This window comes from Scyliorhinus torazame, chromosome 5 (assembly GCF_047496885.1).
Source record: "Scyliorhinus torazame isolate Kashiwa2021f chromosome 5, sScyTor2.1, whole genome shotgun sequence".
NCBI lineage: Eukaryota > Metazoa > Chordata > Chondrichthyes > Carcharhiniformes > Scyliorhinidae > Scyliorhinus > Scyliorhinus torazame.
Window position 1 is genome coordinate 132642181 of NC_092711.1, and position 19752 is coordinate 132661932.

General features: G+C 56.9%; 1 protein-coding gene across 1 annotated transcript; it reads left to right on the top strand.

Moving 5' to 3' along the window:
• Positions 1-7459: 7459 nt before the first annotated feature.
• On the top strand, positions 7460-18182 carry LOC140419813 (uncharacterized). The gene is made up of 2 exons (XM_072503827.1): positions 7460-7555; positions 13460-18182. Exons 1-2 carry the CDS (start codon positions 7496-7498, stop codon positions 18023-18025), a joined length of 4626 nt encoding a protein of 1541 aa, XP_072359928.1. The 5' UTR covers positions 7460-7495; the 3' UTR covers positions 18026-18182.
• The last annotated feature ends 1570 nt before the right edge of the window (positions 18183-19752 follow it).

Genomic DNA, 19752 nt, shown 5'->3' on the forward strand with positions numbered 1-19752 from the left:
AGAAGACCAAAAGTACTTGGTGAAAGAGGTAGCTTTTAATGGTGTTTTAAAGAAGAGAGTTTAGGGAGGGAATTGCCGGACCGAGAGCCGATGTAGGCCAGCGAGCATCCTGGGATGGTGGGAGAATGGGAGCTCAGGTTTACAGGGTAGAAAGTGGGAGGGTAGTCCAGGAGTGTGACACTGAAGATCAAGACATTAGGATCCTGGGCGAGAACCCAACTATTTGCAATTTGTGAAACTGGGAGGTGACCGCACCACAGGAGTGATAACACTGACCACCAAGACAATCTTTTCATTTACACACAGAATTAACCACAGAAGCAACAAAGAAATAGCTTTACAGTTAACAGTTGCAGCAGTTCTTAAGTGAAAGGAAAATCTTTGAACATAGGACATACAGTGCAGAAGGAGGCCATTTGGCCCATCGAGTCTGCACCAACCCACTTAAGCCCTCACTTCCACCCTATCCCTATAACCCCTCCTAACCTTTTTAGTCACTAAGGGCAATTTATCATGGCCCAGCCACCTAACCTGCATTTCTTTGGACTGTGGAAGGAAACCAGAGCACCCGGAGGAAACCCACGCAGACATGGGGAGAAAGTGCAGACTCCGCACAGACAGTGACCCAGTGGGGAATCGAACCTGGGACCCTGGCGCTGTGAAGCCACAGTACTATCCACTTGTGCTACCATGCTGCCCTTACTCCCTACACCTGTAACTATATATTCCAATTACATAAACCAATATAGTTCAAATACCACTTATAAATAACGTTTAACAATCAGGTTTACTTGCTTTTCTCTGTGCAGGGCTCTTGGAGAGAACCTTTCAGGGGCACACCAAAAGATACTTCTTTTCAGACTAAGGTTTTTTGGCAAACAGACTACAGACAGACCTGGCTCCTCTTAATTACATCCCCTGCACCCAAAGCATAAGGCATACTTCTGCCTCCCACAAGATGTCCCATGACCTGTTTAGCCAGGACCAAATACAATGGCTGGAATTCTCTGGCCATTGGGTTTCTCTGTTCCTGCCGGCAGTGTACCCCCACCCGTGGGTTTCCCGGTGGAGTGGGGTGGCTTTAATGAGACATCCCTTTGACAAGTAGTGGGAGTAGAGAATCTTGCTGCCAGCGAACAGACTGCCGCCAAGAAACACGAAGCGGCCACGGGACCGGAGTATCCAGGCCAATATCTCATGAATTATCTCCACCCCAGGGACCACAAACTAAAACAATATTCCATTAGCCACCTATCTGTAAACAAGTAAATGCTTCTTGAATTTATCAGCAGAACATTGCTCCAGTCCTGCAAAATCAAGGATTATCTCACTTTTATGACCCCTTAATCCCAATTTTGGCAGACATATTGGCTGTATACGTCCAAACCCCTTTTTTAAAAGAAGCAACATTACTGCAACAAATATAAAATATAACGATTTCCTACATTCATCACAATAGTAACTTACAAAAGGGAACCCGATATGTCTGCTTGGAGAGAAACGAGCTGATTGGGGACACGTACACGGTGCACAAAACCTAAGAAGATCACATTCCTGGGAAGTTTTGTGTCCGGATAGCTACTCGGACGCTTTGGGTCCCTGGAAAAAGGAACTGGAGTTTGCCATTCAGCCCATCGAACCTGGCAGCCAGTTAGAGCTCCCCCTACAAGGAACCTCTGAGCAGCTGCAAGGTGCCTCCTGCCCCGCCCCACCCGACTTTCCCTGTCTCCCACTGCTTGGTGGGGGCTGTAGTCCCTCCTGGCGGCGGAGCCAATCGGCCGGCGGACTACAAGTCCCAACATGCATCGCGTGCCCTTTCAGGGAGATCAACGGAGCATTCGCCCCACTCCCCTGGCCACGCTCGCGGGGCTGATGCGCCATTGGGCATGCGTGGTAGATCCCCGTCTTCCAGCGTCAGAATGGGGCTATTACACGTGCTCCTTCGGGACAGGGCCACTTGGCATGCGAGGTCCCGCCCCCCACTCCGCGTGACTGTCGAGCGGGCATCACGTGGGCCCCTGGTGGGCCGGGGCTGAGCATGCGCGACAGTTTTCTCCCGCAGGGGCGTGAAGCGAACATTATCCGGGGAGGGAACAAGGGGAATGAGCATGCGCGCGGTTCCGTTTCCCGCCTCGGCTGCGGAGCAGTCATCACGTGAACCCCGGGGAGGCACTGAGCATGCGCACTTGCTGCTTTCCCCGCCAGCTGGTATGACGCGAGTGACTGAGCATGTGCATTTGCTCCTTTCCCCGCCAGCTGGTATGACGTGTAGACTGAGCATGCGCTTTTCCCGCCTCACAGTGCCTCGTGCTCGGGAGGGGGGGGTGAGGTAACAATGGTGTGGGGGTGGGAGGGGACGGGAAGCTGAGTCTGCGCAGTAACCGTGCCGGCCATTTTGAGCCGCCTGCGTGCAGGGTGAGGGAAATGTGCAAAGGCTCAGGGTGGGAGTGTTGGAGGGGGCACTCCAGGGGATGGGGGAGTAAGTCCAGGGGATGGGGGAGTAAGTCCTGGGGATGGGGGAGTAAGTCCAGGGGATGGGGGAGTGAGTCCAGGGGATGGGGGAGTAAGTCCAGGGGATGGGGGAGTAAGTCCAGGGGATGGGGGAGTAAGTCCTGGGGATGGGGGAGTAAGTCCAGGGGATGGGGGAGTGAGTCCAGGGGATGGGGGAGTGAGTCCAGGGGATGGGGGAGTGAGTCCAGGGGATGGGGGAGTAAGTCCAGGGGATGGGGGAGTAAGTCCAGGGGATGGGGGAGTAAGTCCAGGGGATGGGGGAGTAAGTCCAGGGGATGGGGGAGTAAGTCCAGGGGATGGGGGAGTAAGTCCAGGGGATGGGGGAGTGAGTCCTGGGGATGGGGGAGTGAGTCCTGGGGATGGGGGGAGTAAGTCCAGGGGATGGGGGAGTAAGTCCAGGGGATGGGGGAGTAAGTCCAGGGGATGGGGGAGTGAGTCCAGGGGATGGGGGAGTAAGTCCAGGGGATGGGGGAGTAAGTCCTGGGGATGGGGGAGTAAGTCCAGGGGATGGGGGGAGTAAGTCCAGGGGATGGGGGAGTAAGTCCAGGGGATGGGGGGAGTAAGTCCAGGGGATGGGGGAGTGAGTCCTGGGGATGGGGGGAGTAAGTCCAGGGGATGGGGGAGTAAGTCCAGGGGATGGGGGGAGTAAGTCCAGGGGATGGGGGAGTGAGTCCTGGGGATGGGGGGAGTAAGTCCAGGGGATGGGGGAGTAAGTCCAGGGGATGGTGGAGTGAGTCCAGGGGATGGGGGGGTAAGTCCAGGGGATGGGGGAGTAAGTCCAGGGGATGGGGGAGTAAGTCCAGGGGATGGGGGTAAGTCCAGGGGATGGGGGAGTAAGTCCTGGGGATGGGGGAGTAAGTCCAGGGGATGGGGGAGTAAGTCCAGGGGATGGGGGAGTAAGTCCAGGGGATGGGGGAGTAAGTCCAGGGGATGGGGGAGTAAGTCCAGGGGAGGGGGAGTAAGTCCTGGGGATGGGGGAGTAAGTCCAGGGGATGGGGGAGTAAGTCCAGGGGATGGGGGAGTGAGTCCAGGGGATGGGGGAGTAAGTCCTGGGGATGGGGGAGTAAGTCCAGGGGAGGGGGAGTAAGTCCAGGGGATGGGGGAGTAAGTCCTGGGGATGGGGGGTAAGTCCAGGGGATGGGGGGGTAAGTCCAGGGGATGGGGGGGTAAGTCCAGGGGATGGGGGAGTAAGTCCAGGGGATGGGGGAGTGAGTCCAGGGGATGGGGGAGTAAGTCCAGGGGATGGGGGAGTAAGTCCTGGGGATGGGGGAGTAAGTCCTGGGGATGGGGGGAGTAAGTCCAGGGGATGGGGGAGTAAGTCCAGGGGATGGGGGAGTGAGTCCTGGGGATGGGGGAGTGAGTCCTGGGGATGGGGGGAGTAAGTCCAGGGGATGGGGGGGTAAGTCCTGGGGATGGGGGAGTAAGTCCTGGGGATGGGGGGGTAAGTCCTGGGGATGGGGGGGTAAGTCCTGGGGATGGGGGGGTAAGTCCAGGGGATGGGGGAGTGAGTCCAGGGGATGGGGGAGTAAGTCCAGGGGATGGGGGAGTAAGTCCAGGGGATGGGGGAGTAAGTCCAGGGGATGGGGGAGTGAGTCCTGGGGATGGGGGAGTGAGTCCTGGGGATGGGGGGAGTAAGTCCAGGGGATGGGGGAGTGAGTCCAGGGGATGGGGGAGTAAGTCCAGGGGATGGGGGAGTAAGTCCAGGGGATGGGGGAGTAAGTCCAGGGGATGGGGGAGTGAGTCCAGGGGATGGGGGAGTAAGTCCAGGGGATGGGGGAGTAAGTCCTGGGGATGGGGGAGTAAGTCCTGGGGATGGGGGGAGTAAGTCCAGGGGATGGGGGAGTAAGTCCAGGGGATGGGGGAGTGAGTCCTGGGGATGGGGGAGTGAGTCCTGGGGATGGGGGGAGTAAGTCCAGGGGATGGGGGGGTAAGTCCTGGGGATGGGGGAGTAAGTCCAGGGGATGGGGGGGTAAGTCCAGGGGATGGGGGAGTAAGTCCAGGGGATGGGGGAGTAAGTCCTGGGGATGGGGGGGTAAGTCCAGGGGATGGGGGGGTAAGTCCAGGGGATGGGGGAGTAAGTCCAGGGGAGGGGGAGTAAGTCCAGGGGATGGGGGAGTAAGTCCTGGGGATGGGGGAGTAAGTCCTGGGGATGGGGGAGTAAGTCCTGGGGATGGGGGTGTAAGTCCAGGGGATGGGGGAGCAAGTCCAGGGGATGGGGGAGTAAGTCCTGGGGATGGGGGAGTAAGTCCAGGGGAGGGGGAGTAAGTCCAGGGGATGGGGGAGTAAGTCCTGGGGATGGGGGAGTAAGTCCTGGGGATGGGGGGGTAAGTCCAGGGGATGGGGGGGTAAGTCCAGGGGATGGGGGAGTAAGTCCTGGGGATGGGGGAGTAAGTCCTGGGGATGGGGGGGTAAGTCCAGGGGATGGGGGAGTAAGTCCTGGGGATGGGGGAGTAAGTCCTGGGGATGGGGGAGTAAGTCCTGGGGATGGGGGGGTAAGTCCAGGGGATGGGGGGGTAAGTCCTGGGGATGGGGGGGGTAAGTCCAGGGGATGGGGGAGTAAGTCCTGGGGATGGGGGGGTAAGTCCAGGGGATGGGGGAGTAAGTCCTGGGGATGGGGGGGTAAGTCCAGGGGATGGGGGAGTAAGTCCTGGGGATGGGGGGGTAAGTCCAGGGGATGGGGGAGTAAGTCCAGGAGATGGGGGAGTAAGTCCAGGGGATGGGGGAGTGAGTCCTGGGGATGGGGGAGTAAGTCCAGGGGATGGGGGAGTAAGTCCAGGGGATGGGGGAGTAAGTCCAGGGGATGGGGGAGTAAGTCCTGGGGATGGGGGAGTAAGTCCAGGAGATGGGGGAGTAAGTCCAGGAGATGGGGGAGTAAGTCCAGGGGGGTGGGGGTAAGTCCAGGTGATGGGGGAGTAAGTCCTGGGGATGGAGGAGTAAGTCCAGGGGATGGGGGTAAGTCCAGGTGATGGGGGAGTAAGTCCAGGGGATGGGGGAGTAAGTCCTGGGGATGGGGGAGTAAGTCCAGGGGGGGGGGGGTAAGTCCAGGTGATGGGCGAGTAAGTCCTGGGGATGGAGGAGTAAGTCCAGGGGATGGGGGTAAGTCCAGGTGATGGGGAGTAAGTCCAGGGGATGGGGGAGTAAGTCCTGGGGATGGGGGAGTAAGTCCAGGGGATGGGGGAGTAAGTCCAGGGGATGGGGGAGTAAGTCCTGGGGATGGGGGAGTGAGTCCAGGTGATGGGGGAGTAAGTCCAGGGGATGGGGGAGTAAGTCCAGGGGATGAGGGAGTAAGTCCTGGTGATGGGGGAGTAAGTCCTGGGGATTGGGGAGTAAGTCCTGGGGATTGGGGAGTAAGTCCTGGGGATGGGGGAGTGAGTCCAGTGGATGGGGGGGGGAGTAAGTCCTGGGGATGGGGGAGTGAGTCCAGGTGATGGGGGAGTAAGTCCAGGGGATGGGGGAGTAAGTCCAGGGGATGAGGGAGTAAGTCCCGGGGATGGGGGGGTAGGGACTAAGTCCAGGGAATGGGGGGGGTGGGGGGGGAATCCAGGGGAGGATTGAGGGGGGGGCATTTAGTTCAGGGGAGGAGGGGGGGGGGTAACACGTCCAGGGGGAGAGAGGTTGGAGTAAGTCCAGGGAAGGGAGGTGGGGGGTAGTAAGTCGAGGGACGGGGGTGGGGTAGTAAGTCCAGGGGAGGGGTGGGAGCAGTCCAGGGGAGGCAGCTCTGGGTGAGGAGACAGTTCAGGAGACTAGAGGAGATGTCTGAATGATGCCGACCTGCTGCACCCACCATGTGAATCCACGTGGTGGGTTCAACAGCCTCACTTCCATTCTGTGGGTAGGAACCTCCTTCGGGTCATCGTCATCCTGGGGAAACAAATAATTAACAACACCATCAGACTTAAAGGGAGAGCACATGACTGTGCAAAGACGGGTGGCAGGTCAGGAGATTGGACAGAAGCGATGGGCTGTGTCAGCAGGGCTAAAACTGAGCATTACCCGCTGCAGTATGTTCTGTGCAGATGTCGAGAAACGCATATTACTGGCGTGGGGTCATTTTGACAATGTTGGGGGTTTTTGAGTGGGGGGGGGGGGGGGGGGGGTAGGTGGGAAGGGTGGAGTTGGTCAGCAATCTGTGAGATCCCTTCAGGGCATCTCAAAAAGCATCCTGTGTCCGGGCAGCACGGTGGCGCAGTGGTTAGCACCGCTGCCTCATGGCGCCGAGGTCGCGGGTTCGAATCCCGGCTCTGGGTCGCTGTCCGTGTGGAGTTTGCACATTCTCCCCGTGTTTGCAGGGGTTTCGCCCCCACAACCCAAAGATGTGCAGGGTAGGTGGATTGGCCGCGCTAAATCGCCCCTTAATTGGAAACTTCTTGCTCTTTAATCGTATATCGAGGGGGCGGGGCAGAGGTACGATTCTGAACGCTGCAGTTCTCAGCCCACCTCCCATTCGCCAGAAACATCACTGCTTCCACCACTCCAATCCCCTAACTCTTACCTAGACCCATTCATCACCCACCATTCTAGTCCAAACTCACCTTCTAGATGGTAGTGGTTATGGTTTGGAAGGTGTTGTCGAAGGAGCCTTGGTGAGTCGCTGCGGTGCATCTTGTAGATGGTACACACGCTGCTGTCGCTGTGCGTCGGTGGTGGAGGGAGTGAATGTTTGTGGATGGGGTGCCGATCAAAGCGGGGCTGCTGTGTCCTGGGTGGTGTTCAGCTTCTCCCAGGACACATTCCAGGATGTTGATCGCGGGGGGGGGGGTTGGGGGGGCTGCTGGAGGCGATCGAATTCAGCGATGGTAAAGTTGCAGAATGTCAGGGTTACAAACAGCCGCTGAGAGGGTTTTGAGGGATTTTTTCAGCTAGGCCAAGGCAGGCGGGTGAGTTGAGAGATCAGCACTTTCTTCAATGGCAAAGTCTCTGCCGAGGTTTCACCTGAGTATTTTTGTTCAGGACAGCCACATCCAATGGAGAAGACGGGTGACAGATGGAGAATTTGGACAACAGCCAGCCCTCCACTGACCGCAGGACGCTCGGTGTTCCCAGAGTAAGTTGTGCATTTGACAGACCCTTGGTCAATCCGACCGCTCACGTCTTGCCTTTTCGGCCTGCGTTAGATTCTCTCAGTACGGGCCCTTTCAAAGAAGCACTTTTCACCCTTTGGGTCCTGCGGTCAAAATGGTGGTGTGGGAGGATGGGTGGATAGGGAGAGGGGTGCAAAAGTGAAGAAGGTCAAACACTCCCAAGACATGGGGTTAGATATAGAGTAAAGCTCCCTCTACACTGTCCCCATCAAACACTCCCAGGACAGATACAGCACGGGGTTAGATACAGAATAAAGCTCCCTCTACACTGTCCCCATCAAACACTCCCAGGACAGGTACAGCACGGGGTTAGATACAGAGTAAAGCTCCCTCTACACTGTCCCCATCAAACACTCCCAGGACAGGTACAGCACGTGGTTAGATACAGAGTAAAGCTCCCTCTACACTGCCCCCATCAAACACTCCCAGGTCAGCTACAGCACGGGGTTAGATACAGAGTAAAGCTCCCTCTACACTGTCCCCATCAAACACTCCCAGGACAGGTACAGCACGGGGTTAGATACAGAGTAAAGCTCCCTCTACACTGTCCCCATCAAACACTCCCAGGACAGATACAGCACGGGGTTAGATACAGAGTAAAGCTCCCTCTACACTGTCCCCATCAAACACTCCCAGGACAGGTACAGCACGGGGTTAGATACAGAGTAAAGGTCACTGTACACTGTCCCCATCAAACACTCCCAGGACAGGTACAGCACAGGGTTAGATACAGAGTAAAGCTCCGTCCACACTGTCCCCATCAAACACTACCTGGACAGGTACAGCACGGGGTTAGATACAGAGTAAAGCTCCCTCTACACTGTCCCCATCAAACACTCCCAGGACAGATACAGCACGGGGTTAGATACAGAGTAAAGCTCCCTCTACACTGTCCCCATCAAACACTCCCAGGACAGGTACAGCACGGGGTTAGATACAGAGTAAAGCTCACTGTACACTGTCCCCATCAAACACTCCTAGGACAGGTACAGCACAGGGTTAGATACAGAGTAAAGCTCCGTCCACACTGTCCCCATCAAACACTCCCATGACAGGTACAGCACGGGGTTAGATAGAGAGTAAAGCTTCCTCTATACTGTCCCCATCAAACACTCCCAGGACAGGTACAGCACGGGGTTAGATACAGAGTAAAGCTCCCTCTACACTGTCCCCATCAAACACTCCCAGGACAGGGACAGCACGGGGTTAGATAGAGAGTAAAGCTCCCTCTACACTGTCCCCATCAAACACTCCCAGGACAGGGACAGCACGGGGTTAGGTACAGAGTAAAGCTCCCTCTACACTGTCCCCATCAAACACTCCCAGGACAGGAACAGCACGGGGTTAGATACCGAGTAAAGCTCCGTCCACACTGTCCCCGTCAAACACTCCCAGGACAGGTACAGCACGGGGTTAGATACAGAGTAAAGCTCCCTCTACACTGTCCCCATCAAACACTCCCAGGACAGGTACAGCACGGGGTTAGATACAGAGTAAAGCTCCCTCTACACTGTCCCCATCAAACACTCCCAGGACAGGTACAGCACGGGGTTAGATACAGAGTAAAGCTCCCTCTACATTGTCCCCATCAAACACTTCCAGGACAGGGACAGCACGGGGTTAGATACAGAGTAAAGCTCCCTCTACACTGTCCCCATCAAACACTCCCAGGACAGGTACAGCACGGGGTTAGATACAGAGTACAGTTCCCTCTACACTGTCCCCATCAAACACTCCCAGGACAGGGACAGCACGGGGTTAGATACAGAGTAAAGCTCCCTCTACACTGTCCCCATCAAACACTCCCAGGACAGGTACAGCACGGGGTTAGATACAGAGTAAAGCTCCCTCTACACTGTCCCCATCAAACACTCCCAGGACAGGTACAGCACGGGGTTAGATACAGAGTAAAACTCCCTCTACACTGTCCCCATCAAACACTCCCAGGACAGGTACAGCACGGGGTTAGATACAGAGTAAAGCTCCCTCTACGCTGTCCCCATCAAACACTTCCAGGACAGGGACAGCATGGGGTTAGATACAGAGTAAAGCTCCCTCTACACTGTCCCCATCAAACACTCCTAGGACAGGGACAGCACGGGGCTAGATACAGAGTAAAGCTCCCTCTACACTGTCCCCATCAAACACTCCCAGGACAGGGACAGCACGGGGTTAGATAGAGAGTAAAGCTCCCTCTACACTGTCCCCATCAAACACTCCCAGGACAGGGACAGCACGGGGTTAGGTACAGAGTAAAGCTCCCTCTACACTGTCCCCATCAAACACTCCCAGGACAGGAACAGCACGGGGTTAGATACCGAGTAAAGCTCCGTCCACACTGTCCCCATCAAACACTCCCAGGACAGGTACAGCACGGGGTTAGATACAGAGTAAAGCTCCCTCTACACTGTCCCCATCAAACACTCCCAGGACAGGTACAGCACGGGGTTAGATACAGAGTAAAGCTCCCTCTACACTGTCCCCATCAAACACTCCCAGGACAGGTACAGCACGGGGTTAGATACAGAGTAAAGCTCCCTCTACACTGTCCCCATCAAACACTCCCAGGACAGGTACAGCACGGGGTTAGATACAGAGTAAAACTCCCTCTACACTGTCCCCATCAAACACTCCCAGGACAGGTACAGCACGGGGTTAGAAACAGAGTAAAGCTCCCTCTACGCTGTCCCCATCAAACACTCCCAGGACAGGTACAGCACGGGGTTAGATACAGAGTAAAGCTCCCTCTACACTGTCCCCATCAAACACTCCCAGCACAGGTACAGCACGGGGTTAGATACAGAGTAAAGCTCCCTCTACACTGTCCCCATCAAACACTCCCAGCACAGGTACAGCACGGGGTTAGATACAGAGTAAAGCTCCCTCTACACTGTCCCCATCAAACACTCCCAGGACAGGTACAGCACGGGGTTAGATACAGAGTAAAGCTCCCTCTACATTGTCCCCATCAAACACTTCCAGGACAGGGACAGCACGGGGTTAGATACAGAGTAAAGCTCCCTCTACACTGTCCCCATCAAACACTCCCAGGACAGGTACAGCACGGGGTTAGATACACAGTACAGTTCCCTCTACACTGTCCCCATCAAACACTCCCAGGACAGGGACAGCACGGGGTTAGATACAGAGTAAAGCTCCCTCTACACTGTCCCCATCAAACACTCCCAGGACAGGTACAGCACGGGGTTAGATACAGAGTAAAGCTCCCTCTACACTGTCCCCATCAAACACTCCCAGGACAGGTACAGCACGGGGTTAGATACAGAGTAAAGCTCCCTCTACGCTGTCCCCATCAAACACTTCCAGGACAGGGACAGCATGGGGTTAGATACAGAGTAAAGCTCCCTCTACACTGTCCCCATCAAACACTCCTAGGACAGGGACAGCACGGGGCTAGATACAGAGTAAAGCTCCCTCTACACTGTCCCCATCAAACACTCCTAGGACAGGGACAGCACGGGGCTAGATACAGAGTAAAGCTCCCTCTACACTGTCCCCATCAAACACTCCCAGGACAGGTACAGCACGGGGTTAGATACAGAGTAAAACTCCCTCTACACTGTCCCCATCAAACACTCCCAGGACAGGTACAGCACGGGGTTAGATACAGAGTAAAGCTCCCTCTACGCTGTCCCCATCAAACACTTCCAGGACAGGGACAGCATGGGGTTAGATACAGAGTAAAGCTCCCTCTACACTGTCCCCATCAAACACTCCTAGGACAGGGACAGCACGGGGCTAGATACAGAGTAAAGCTCCCTCTACACTGTCCCCATCAAACACTCCTAGGACAGGGACAGCACGGGGCTAGATACAGAGTAAAGCTCCCTCTACACTGTCCCCATCAAACACTCCCAGGACAGGTACAGCACGGGGTTAGATACAGAGTAAAACTCCCTCTACACTGTCCCCATCAAACACTCCCAGGACAGGTACAGCACGGGGTTAGATACAGAGTAAAGCTCCCTCTACGCTGTCCCCATCAAACACTTCCAGGACAGGGACAGCATGGGGTTAGATACAGAGTAAAGCTCCCTCTACACTGTCCCCATCAAACACTCCTAGGACAGGGACAGCACGGGGCTAGATACAGAGTAAAGCTCCCTCTACACTGTCCCCATCAAACACTCCCAGGACAGGTACAGCACGGGGTTAGATACAGAGTAAAACTCCCTCTACACTGTCCCCATCAAACACTCCCAGGACAGGTACAGCACGGGGTTAGATACAGAGTAAAGCTCCCTCTACGCTGTCCCCATCAAACACTTCCAGGACAGGGACAGCATGGGGTTAGATACAGAGTAAAGCTCCCTCTACACTGTCCCCATCAAACACTCCTAGGACAAGGACAGCACGGGGCTAGATACAGAGTAAAGCTCCCTCTACACTGTCCCCATCAAACACTCCCAGGACAGGTACAGCACGGGGTTAGATACAGAGTAAAACTCCCTCCACACTGTCCCCATCAAACACTCCCAGGACAGGTATAGCACGGGGTTAGATACAGAGTAAAGCTCCCTCTACGCTGTCCCCATCAAACACTTCCAGGACAGGGACAGCATGGGGTTAGATACAGAGTAAAGCTCCCTCTACACTGTCCCCATCAAACACTCCTAGGACAGGGACAGCACGGGGCTAGATACAGAGTAAAGCTCCCTCTACACTGTCCTCATCAAACACTCCCAGGACAGGTACAGCACGGGGTTAGATACAGAGTAAAGCTCCCTCTACACTGTCCCCATCAAACACTCCCAGGACAGGTACAGCACGGGGTTAGATACAGAGTAAAGCTCCCTCTGCACTGTCCCCATCAAACAGTCCCAGGACAGGGACAGCACGGGGTTAGATACAGAGTAAAACTCCCTCTACACTGTCCCCATCAAACACTCCCAGGACAGGGACAGCACGGGGTTAGATACAGAGTAAAACTCCCTCTACACTGTCCCCATCAAACACTCCCAGGACAGGTACAGCACGGGGTTAGATACAGAGTAAAGCTCCCTCTACACTGTCCCCATCAAACACTCCCAGGGCAGGTACAGCACGGGGTTAGATACAGAGTAACGCTCCCTCTACACTGTCCCCATCAAACACTCCCAGGACAGGGACAGCACGGGGTTAGATACAGAGTAACGCTCCCTCTACACTGTCCCCATCAAACACTCCCAGGACAGGGACAGCACGGGGTTAGATACAGAGTAAAGCTCGTTCTACACTGTCCCGATCAAACACTCCCAGGACAGGTACAGCACGGGGTTAGATACAGAGTAAAGCTCCCTCTACACTGTCCCCATCAAACACTCCCAGGACAGGTACAGCACGGGGTTAGATACAGAGTAAAGCTCCCTCTACACTGTCCCCATCAAACACTCCCAGGCCAGGTACAGCACGGGGTTAGATACAGAGTAAAGCTCCCTCTACACTGTCCCCATCAAACACTCCCAGGACAGGTACAGCACGGGGTTAGATACAGAGTAAAACTCCCTCTACGCTGTCCCCATCAAACACTCCCAGGACAGGTACAGCACGGGGTTAGATACAGAACTGAACTCCAGGTGCCTGAGTCTGTGTGTCTGTGTGGAGTTTGCACATTCGCCCCGTGTCTGCGTGGGTCTCACCCCCACAACCCAAAATGGGTAGGTGGATTGGCCACGATAAATTGTCTATTAATTGGGAAAAAAATAATTTTAAATTTTAAAAAAGGATTGTTTAACAAGGGCTGTCCCGTCATGGAATCACATCTAATTTTGGAGACTTTGTGTTGATTTTGACATGCATCCTATCACACTCGGTGCTCGCTTCTTGAATGAATCTTTAATCTCGTGTCTTTGGCTGTCTTGTCGCAGGACGAAGTCCAGGAGGAATCAGAAGAAGGAAGCAGATCAGTGTCCGACAGTGACCCAGCAACCCCGTCCGGCAAACACCAGGAGGAGTCCGGCTTGTCCCGCCCATCCAAGAGGACGTCTCCATGGAGGGACGAGAACGAGGCGTCAGGTTCAAATACGGTTGCAGTCCTCCTCATCCCTCATGACCTCCGCATCCCAGTTACCTTGACGACGGACAAGAGCGGCGCGGCCTTTGCCTGGCGTCGCCAGAACAAGCCTCCCCGACCTGCCTCGTCCCCAGCCGTGCCCCCCAGCGACGGAGCCCAGACAGACATCTCAGCGTCAGGGAGCGATACGGAGCCTTCCCGCTCCATGAGTGGGAGTGGGGGCGCCTACGAGGTAGCCGCACGTATCTGGGAGGCAGAATTAGCACCCTTGACAACACCACCAACCCAGGCCCGTGGTGGAGTGAGGGCATCCAAATTCAGGTGGCGGGTTGGAGCACCCAACTGGGATCAGGAATTCAGTAACTCGGTTGAGCAGCAGCGCTCCACTCCGGATTCCTCTGCCACCGAGGGAACCATCACTCCGCTTCCAAACGACACCGCGCTGTCTACTGCCAATGCTGGGAGCCTGGCAAATAAAGCTGCACCCCCCATCAATCCAGAATTGGACACCATCATGAATGTCCCTGAGCAGGCTACCATCTTGGATGATGCCAAACAGGCCGCCATCTTGAATGTCGCCGGGCAGGACGCCATCTTGGATGTCGCCGAGCAGGGCGCCATCTTGGATGTAGCGAATCAGGCCGCAATCTTGGATGTCAGCAAGCAGGCCCCTATCTTGAATGTCCAGGAGCAGGCCAACCCTGAGCTTACCACCATTATAGATGGCACCACGTATGTCACACGTCACAAAGCTACTGCTGCAATCTCAGATGGAGGCACATCGAACTCCTGGCAGGATGTCCCAGTCCTGATGGAGGATCTCGAGCATGCCGTGCCCTCAGAGGACGACACCTCGTACGCCATCGCCTCCCTGTCCGAATCGAACGGGCACCAGTCGACCTTGTCCCTAGGCCCAGAAGACAAGGTGACCACAGCAGCCCCCTCCCTCACCTTGGGCACGCTTCCCGAACCCGGCTCGGAGGAACCATCAGTCCGGCCAGGCAACACCGTCTGGTTCGCCAGTTTAGACAATGACCGGGCCTTCAACACCACCACCTCCGCTATCATGACTGCCAGCCTGGACAGGGTGCCCAGTGCCAACTTCAGATCTGCTAATGCGGTCACTGAGGGCTTGCACCAGCCCATTGATAGCGACCGTCCGGGTACTGATTTACCCGCTGCCGTGGCCCAGGAAAATGAAGTGCCAGGCAGTGCCAGCCTGGACCCAGGGGCAGTGGCAGCGCCAGTGGTTTCCGGCAGCAGGGGCACATTCGGCGAGAGACCCACGCCCGCAGCAGCTGCCACCATGTTGGCGGAGCTCCTTGAGATGACCTTGGCATCCCTCGGCCAGGGACCCGCTGACCCCCCGCCCAACCTGACCGAGAGCCCACTGGAGGACGGTGACAATCCCTTCTCAATCGCCGCCGAGCTCGTCGCCAGGATGCTACGTGCCATGGTGGTGTCCCCAGGCCTTCCCCGCGACAGCCCGCCTGGTACCCCCCAACCAGTTAACAGTGCCCCTTCCCGCTCCTCCAACGGTGGCCCCCTGGCAGCCCGGCAAGCCAGTAGCGACAGGAACACCACCAATACCCTGGGCACCAAGGACACACCTTTATACGGAACTACCAGCCTCGGGGGTCCGAATGGGGCTCAACCAATTGACGCCACGGGGGTATTTGGCAGGGCGGTAGGTGCTGAGGCGGCCCCTCCCATCGGCCATCAAGTTCACCCCCTGAGCGAGAACCCACATGCCACTATTGAAGCCAAGAGCAGCGTGGAAATTTTAGACGTCAGGGACAGGAGGGAGACCGCACCCTTGGCTGGTGATCGCCCGGACACATCCCTCCGCTCCAAGAGGCCCCCCGTCGACTTCTCGGTGGACCGCGAGGCCGCATCTGTCCCCGGGGGTCCCGCTGCCTTCGGAAGCAAAAGTGGAGTCATGGCCCAACAAGGCAGCATCACCAAGGGCAGAGTTGCAAATCTGGATGCCGAGGGGAGAGCTCAATCAAGCCAACCCTCTGCCCTAATGAGCGACGGGCCCAACGGGCCTCTGAGATCCAACAACAGCCTGGACACTGGGGCCGGCGTGGAGGGAGAAGAGATATCAGGCATGGGCTATGCTGACGTCCGAATGGGTAACGTGGAGGGCACTGGGCAAAAAGCCCCGGTTGACCACCTGACAGGCAGCGTTGCGAAGGCCTGGCTTTATGCAGCAGATCCCCCTGAGTTGGGCAGCAAGGACCAAGACATATCCCAGCATGGCAGCACCGCAGAGGACGCTGGGGCAATCATGGACACCGGGCATGCGCCCCCCTCGGGTCGGCCCTCCGGCCCCCTCGGCCTGGAATCTGACCCCAGCAGGTACGTGGCCACCACCTGGACCCCCACCGGTCCCTTCCCCAGCCCCGTGACTGCACTCCGACAACCCAGCAGCAGCATCAGGGCCACCCTGGGTCGCGTGGACAGCATAGGGACGCCCTCTCTCATCCGGCCAAGCCACCTCACCAGTGGCGGTCCAAGCCCAATTGGTGAGGTCTACACCAGCCGGGTCATCCTGGCCATGTCAGAGACGGAGCTGGCGTATCCCTTGGACAGTCCGTTCGGCTTCGCAACCGGTGGTCTGGGTTCCACTCCAGAATCAAAGGCCAGCAGGAACCTTCAGGCCAGCAGGGCCCAAATGATCCATACGGGTCCTCCCTCCAACCTCTGGAGCGATGCTGCAGTGTCAACCCCGGAATCGGACAAGAGCAAAGATGTGGGAACGTCCACTGAGTCTGGAGAGATATCGCCCTCGGCTCAGCCAGGCAGCCGTGTGAGTGGGAGTGCAGTGTCAACCAAGGAATCGAACCCCCGCAGAGATGTGGGGACAGCCACTGAGTCTGGAGAGATATCGCCCTCGGCTCAGCCAGGCAGCCGTGTGAGTGGGACTGCAGTGTCAACCCCGGAATCGAACCCCCGCAGAGATGTGGGGACAGCCACTGAGTCTGGAGAGATATCGCCCTCGGCTCAGCCAGGCAGCCGTGTGAGTGGGAGTGCAGTGTCAACCCCGGAATCGGACATGCGCAGAGATGTGGGAACCATGGTGGATGCTGAAGAAATGAGTCACTCAGACAACCTCTTGACTGACGGCGCTCGCACAGCAGACAGTGCCCCAGTCACCGACACCCTGTCCAGTCCCGCAGATCCCGCTGGCTTTGCAAGACGGCTCCCCGCTGCAAATCCGCATCGCCGCTACTCCAGTGCGGCTGAAGAGAGCGACTCTCCTGTCGGGGGCTTCTCCGTCTCCACAAGCGACGGCGCGGGCAAGTCCAGCACGGCCATGGAGCGCAAGGGGATCGCCGACAGTATGGCCGGCTACGAGGACAGCGGCGCTGACCCCGGGGAATTGCTGCTCCGCCGGCAACCCGGATCCTTTCCTTCCCCTGGCTCCGAGCGCCCCCGGCAGGCCTTGACCAGAGTGACCACCGGCAAGGGCCTCACCGCCATGAGCATCGGCTCCCCTGGCGACCCCGAGTCATCCATCAGCATTGTCGTCAACAAGAAGGCATCTCCCTCCAGAGAGTCCTTGATGCTTGAGGTCAGTGTCCTGGGCTTGCCTCGGGGCTCTCTGCGTCACCGGGGCGGAGCAGCGGTTGGCCCCAGCTCCACAGGTGGTGAGGAGAGCCCTCGTTCCGGGGATTTGCCTCACCTTATCGGGGGCCCGAGCAGAATGCCTGGAGCCACCAACCACCTTGCAGGAGAAGTGAGCGAGGTCTTAAGTCTCACCGGAGTTCAAAGCGGATCCTTCACTCGTTCCCAACACAAGTCCCATGCAGCCACCAGAACGGATGGTGCGCCGGCGTCTCTTGAGCTCACCTTGGCGGGCAGTGGGTTCAGGCCAGTTCCCGCTGTCCCAACCCCGCCCGTTGCCCAACCAACCCCCGCAACCTCCCCCCTTCCAGCCATCCGCTCACCACTGCCCCTCCTCTCCTGGCAGAGGGAGGTCCCCGGGAGCCCTGACTCACGCACCTCCCTGTCTGCCACCCCCCCCCTCTCAACCAGCATCCACACGGACATCCTGCGGGAGCCTGGCCCCAGCTTTGTCGGGGGCTCCTCTGAGTTGGCACGGGCTCCCTCCCTCGTCCGACCTGGGCTGAGCGGCGGGGGCGAGCTGAGGGAAACCTCTCTGGTGCCCAAGGTCTCGGCCTGGGCGCAATCCCTGTCATACACCGGCAAAGAGGAGGAGGAAGAGGAGGAGGATGAGGAGGAGGATGACGAAGAAGCAAAGAATGTTCTGGAAGCTGCCATCTCTGACACCGACCTGATGGAAGTGTCCTGGGACGACGCCGAATACTGGGAGACCTTCTACTACGTCTCCCTGGTGGCTGCACGTGAGCTCTTGCGCAGGCGGAGGAGGATGTGGGCCAGAGGGCAGAAATGATCAGCCGCCATCTTGTTTGCCCTGCCCAAGATGGCCGACAGTGGGCAACATGAGGGTGTAAATAGTTGGTGAACTTTGCAGCCAATTGTGGCAGGGCTTTTAAAAAAAAACACATCAAGGTATTTGGGAATTAATTATTGTATTATTTATTTATTAAAAAGAGAAATTGTTGGTAGATTGACTTTACTTCTTTTCCCCCTGCATTGGCCATTCAATGGCGCCCGAACTGCCATCGTGTCAGCCGCCTTGGGCTTCTGTTTTGGCCAGGTCGTTGAGATTGACACTCACTCTCCCCAGCCCCCCACCCCGTGTTCAGCCACTGACCAAGATAAAATATGTTGCCAATTGCTGAGAACCGATTCAAAACTCCTGATTGTGCTGATTGTCTGTGGCCACGGCACACATGCACAGTCAACTCAAAAGTCTGCAACTTCTTGAAATCTGGAAGAAAATGCTGGGAACCGTTCAGCAACCGGGTCTGGCGGTTTGGGCTGAGGGCAACAAACAGAATTAACGTCTCAGCTCTGGCATTGCGTCACAACGGAGGAATTTCTTTCTTTCAGCGCGATGTTTTACACCGTGGCCTTCAATACTTTAACCCAGCATTTGATGCCCATCTGTATTGCCACCTTGAACTTGAGCGTGGGCTCAATTACCCACACCTCGCCTTTGGTGGCTCCAAGTCCCACCAACTCAACAAAATCCATCACCGGAGGCAAAGGGCAAGACATCGGCCTCTCTTGGCAGCTGCACTCCCGCATCGTCCGCCACTCCAATGTCGCCACCTCCGGATCCTATCCCCAGAATCTTGGACATAACATCTGAGAACCCCTGCCAGAACCCCCTCTGGACTTGTCCAGAACATGTGGATATGCCCCCCCCCCGCCCCGTGGGCCGCCCTGCACACTGCACACCTATCCTCCATCGCCGCAAGGAACCACTCATCTTCGCACACAACGAGGATGAGTTCACCCTGCGCAGGGCTTCCTTGCACCCCATGGCCCTCACCTCCCCACCCAACTCCTCCCTCCTTTTGCGCTTGATCTCCTCCACCGGAGGAGCGCCCTCCCTCTCCATCAGCTCCCCATAAATGGCTGACACTCCCCCCTCCCCAGTGTCTTCCTCTCGGACAGCGACCTATCTCACAACAGCGGAGGCGGCAGACCCAGGAAGGATGGCACCTCTCTCCTCACAAAGTCTCTGACCTGCAGGGCATCGGTTTCCTCAAGCTCCTCCAGGCGTGCAAGCTTGTCCCCGACAAACGACTCCCTTAAGTACTCCAACCCCACCTGCCCCCCACCCCCGGAACCTCGCGTCCAGCCCCGCCGGCACAAGCCTATGATTGTCACATGTCGCCGCCCACAAAGACATGCCCTCCAATCCGAAGTGTTGTGTGCACTGGTTCCAAGCTCAGACAACCACCAGGCTCACAGAATACCGGATCGGCAACAACGGATGGGGCACCCAACATTATAATAATAATCTTTATTGTCACAAGTAAGCTTACATTAACACTGCAATGAAGTTACTGTGAAAAGCCCCCAGTCGCCACATTCCGGAGCCTGTCCGGGTCACAGAGGGAGAATTCAGAATGTCCAATTCACCCAACAGCACGTCTTTCGGGACTTGTGGGAGGAAACCGGAGCACCCGGAGGAAACCCACGCAGACACGGGGAGAACGTGCAGACTCCGCACAGACAGTGACCCAAGCCGGGAATCGAACCTGG

Bases quoted from the DNA above. Each gene is read 5' to 3' on its own strand.
- LOC140419813 (XM_072503827.1), top strand. From the start codon at position 7,496: ATGGAGAATTTGGACAACAGCCAGCCCTCCACTGACCGCAGGACGCTC. The intron at 7,556-13,459 runs GTAAGTTGTGCA...GTCTTGTCGCAG, and splicing joins GGACGCTCGGTGTTCCCAGA to GACGAAGTCCAGGAGGAATC.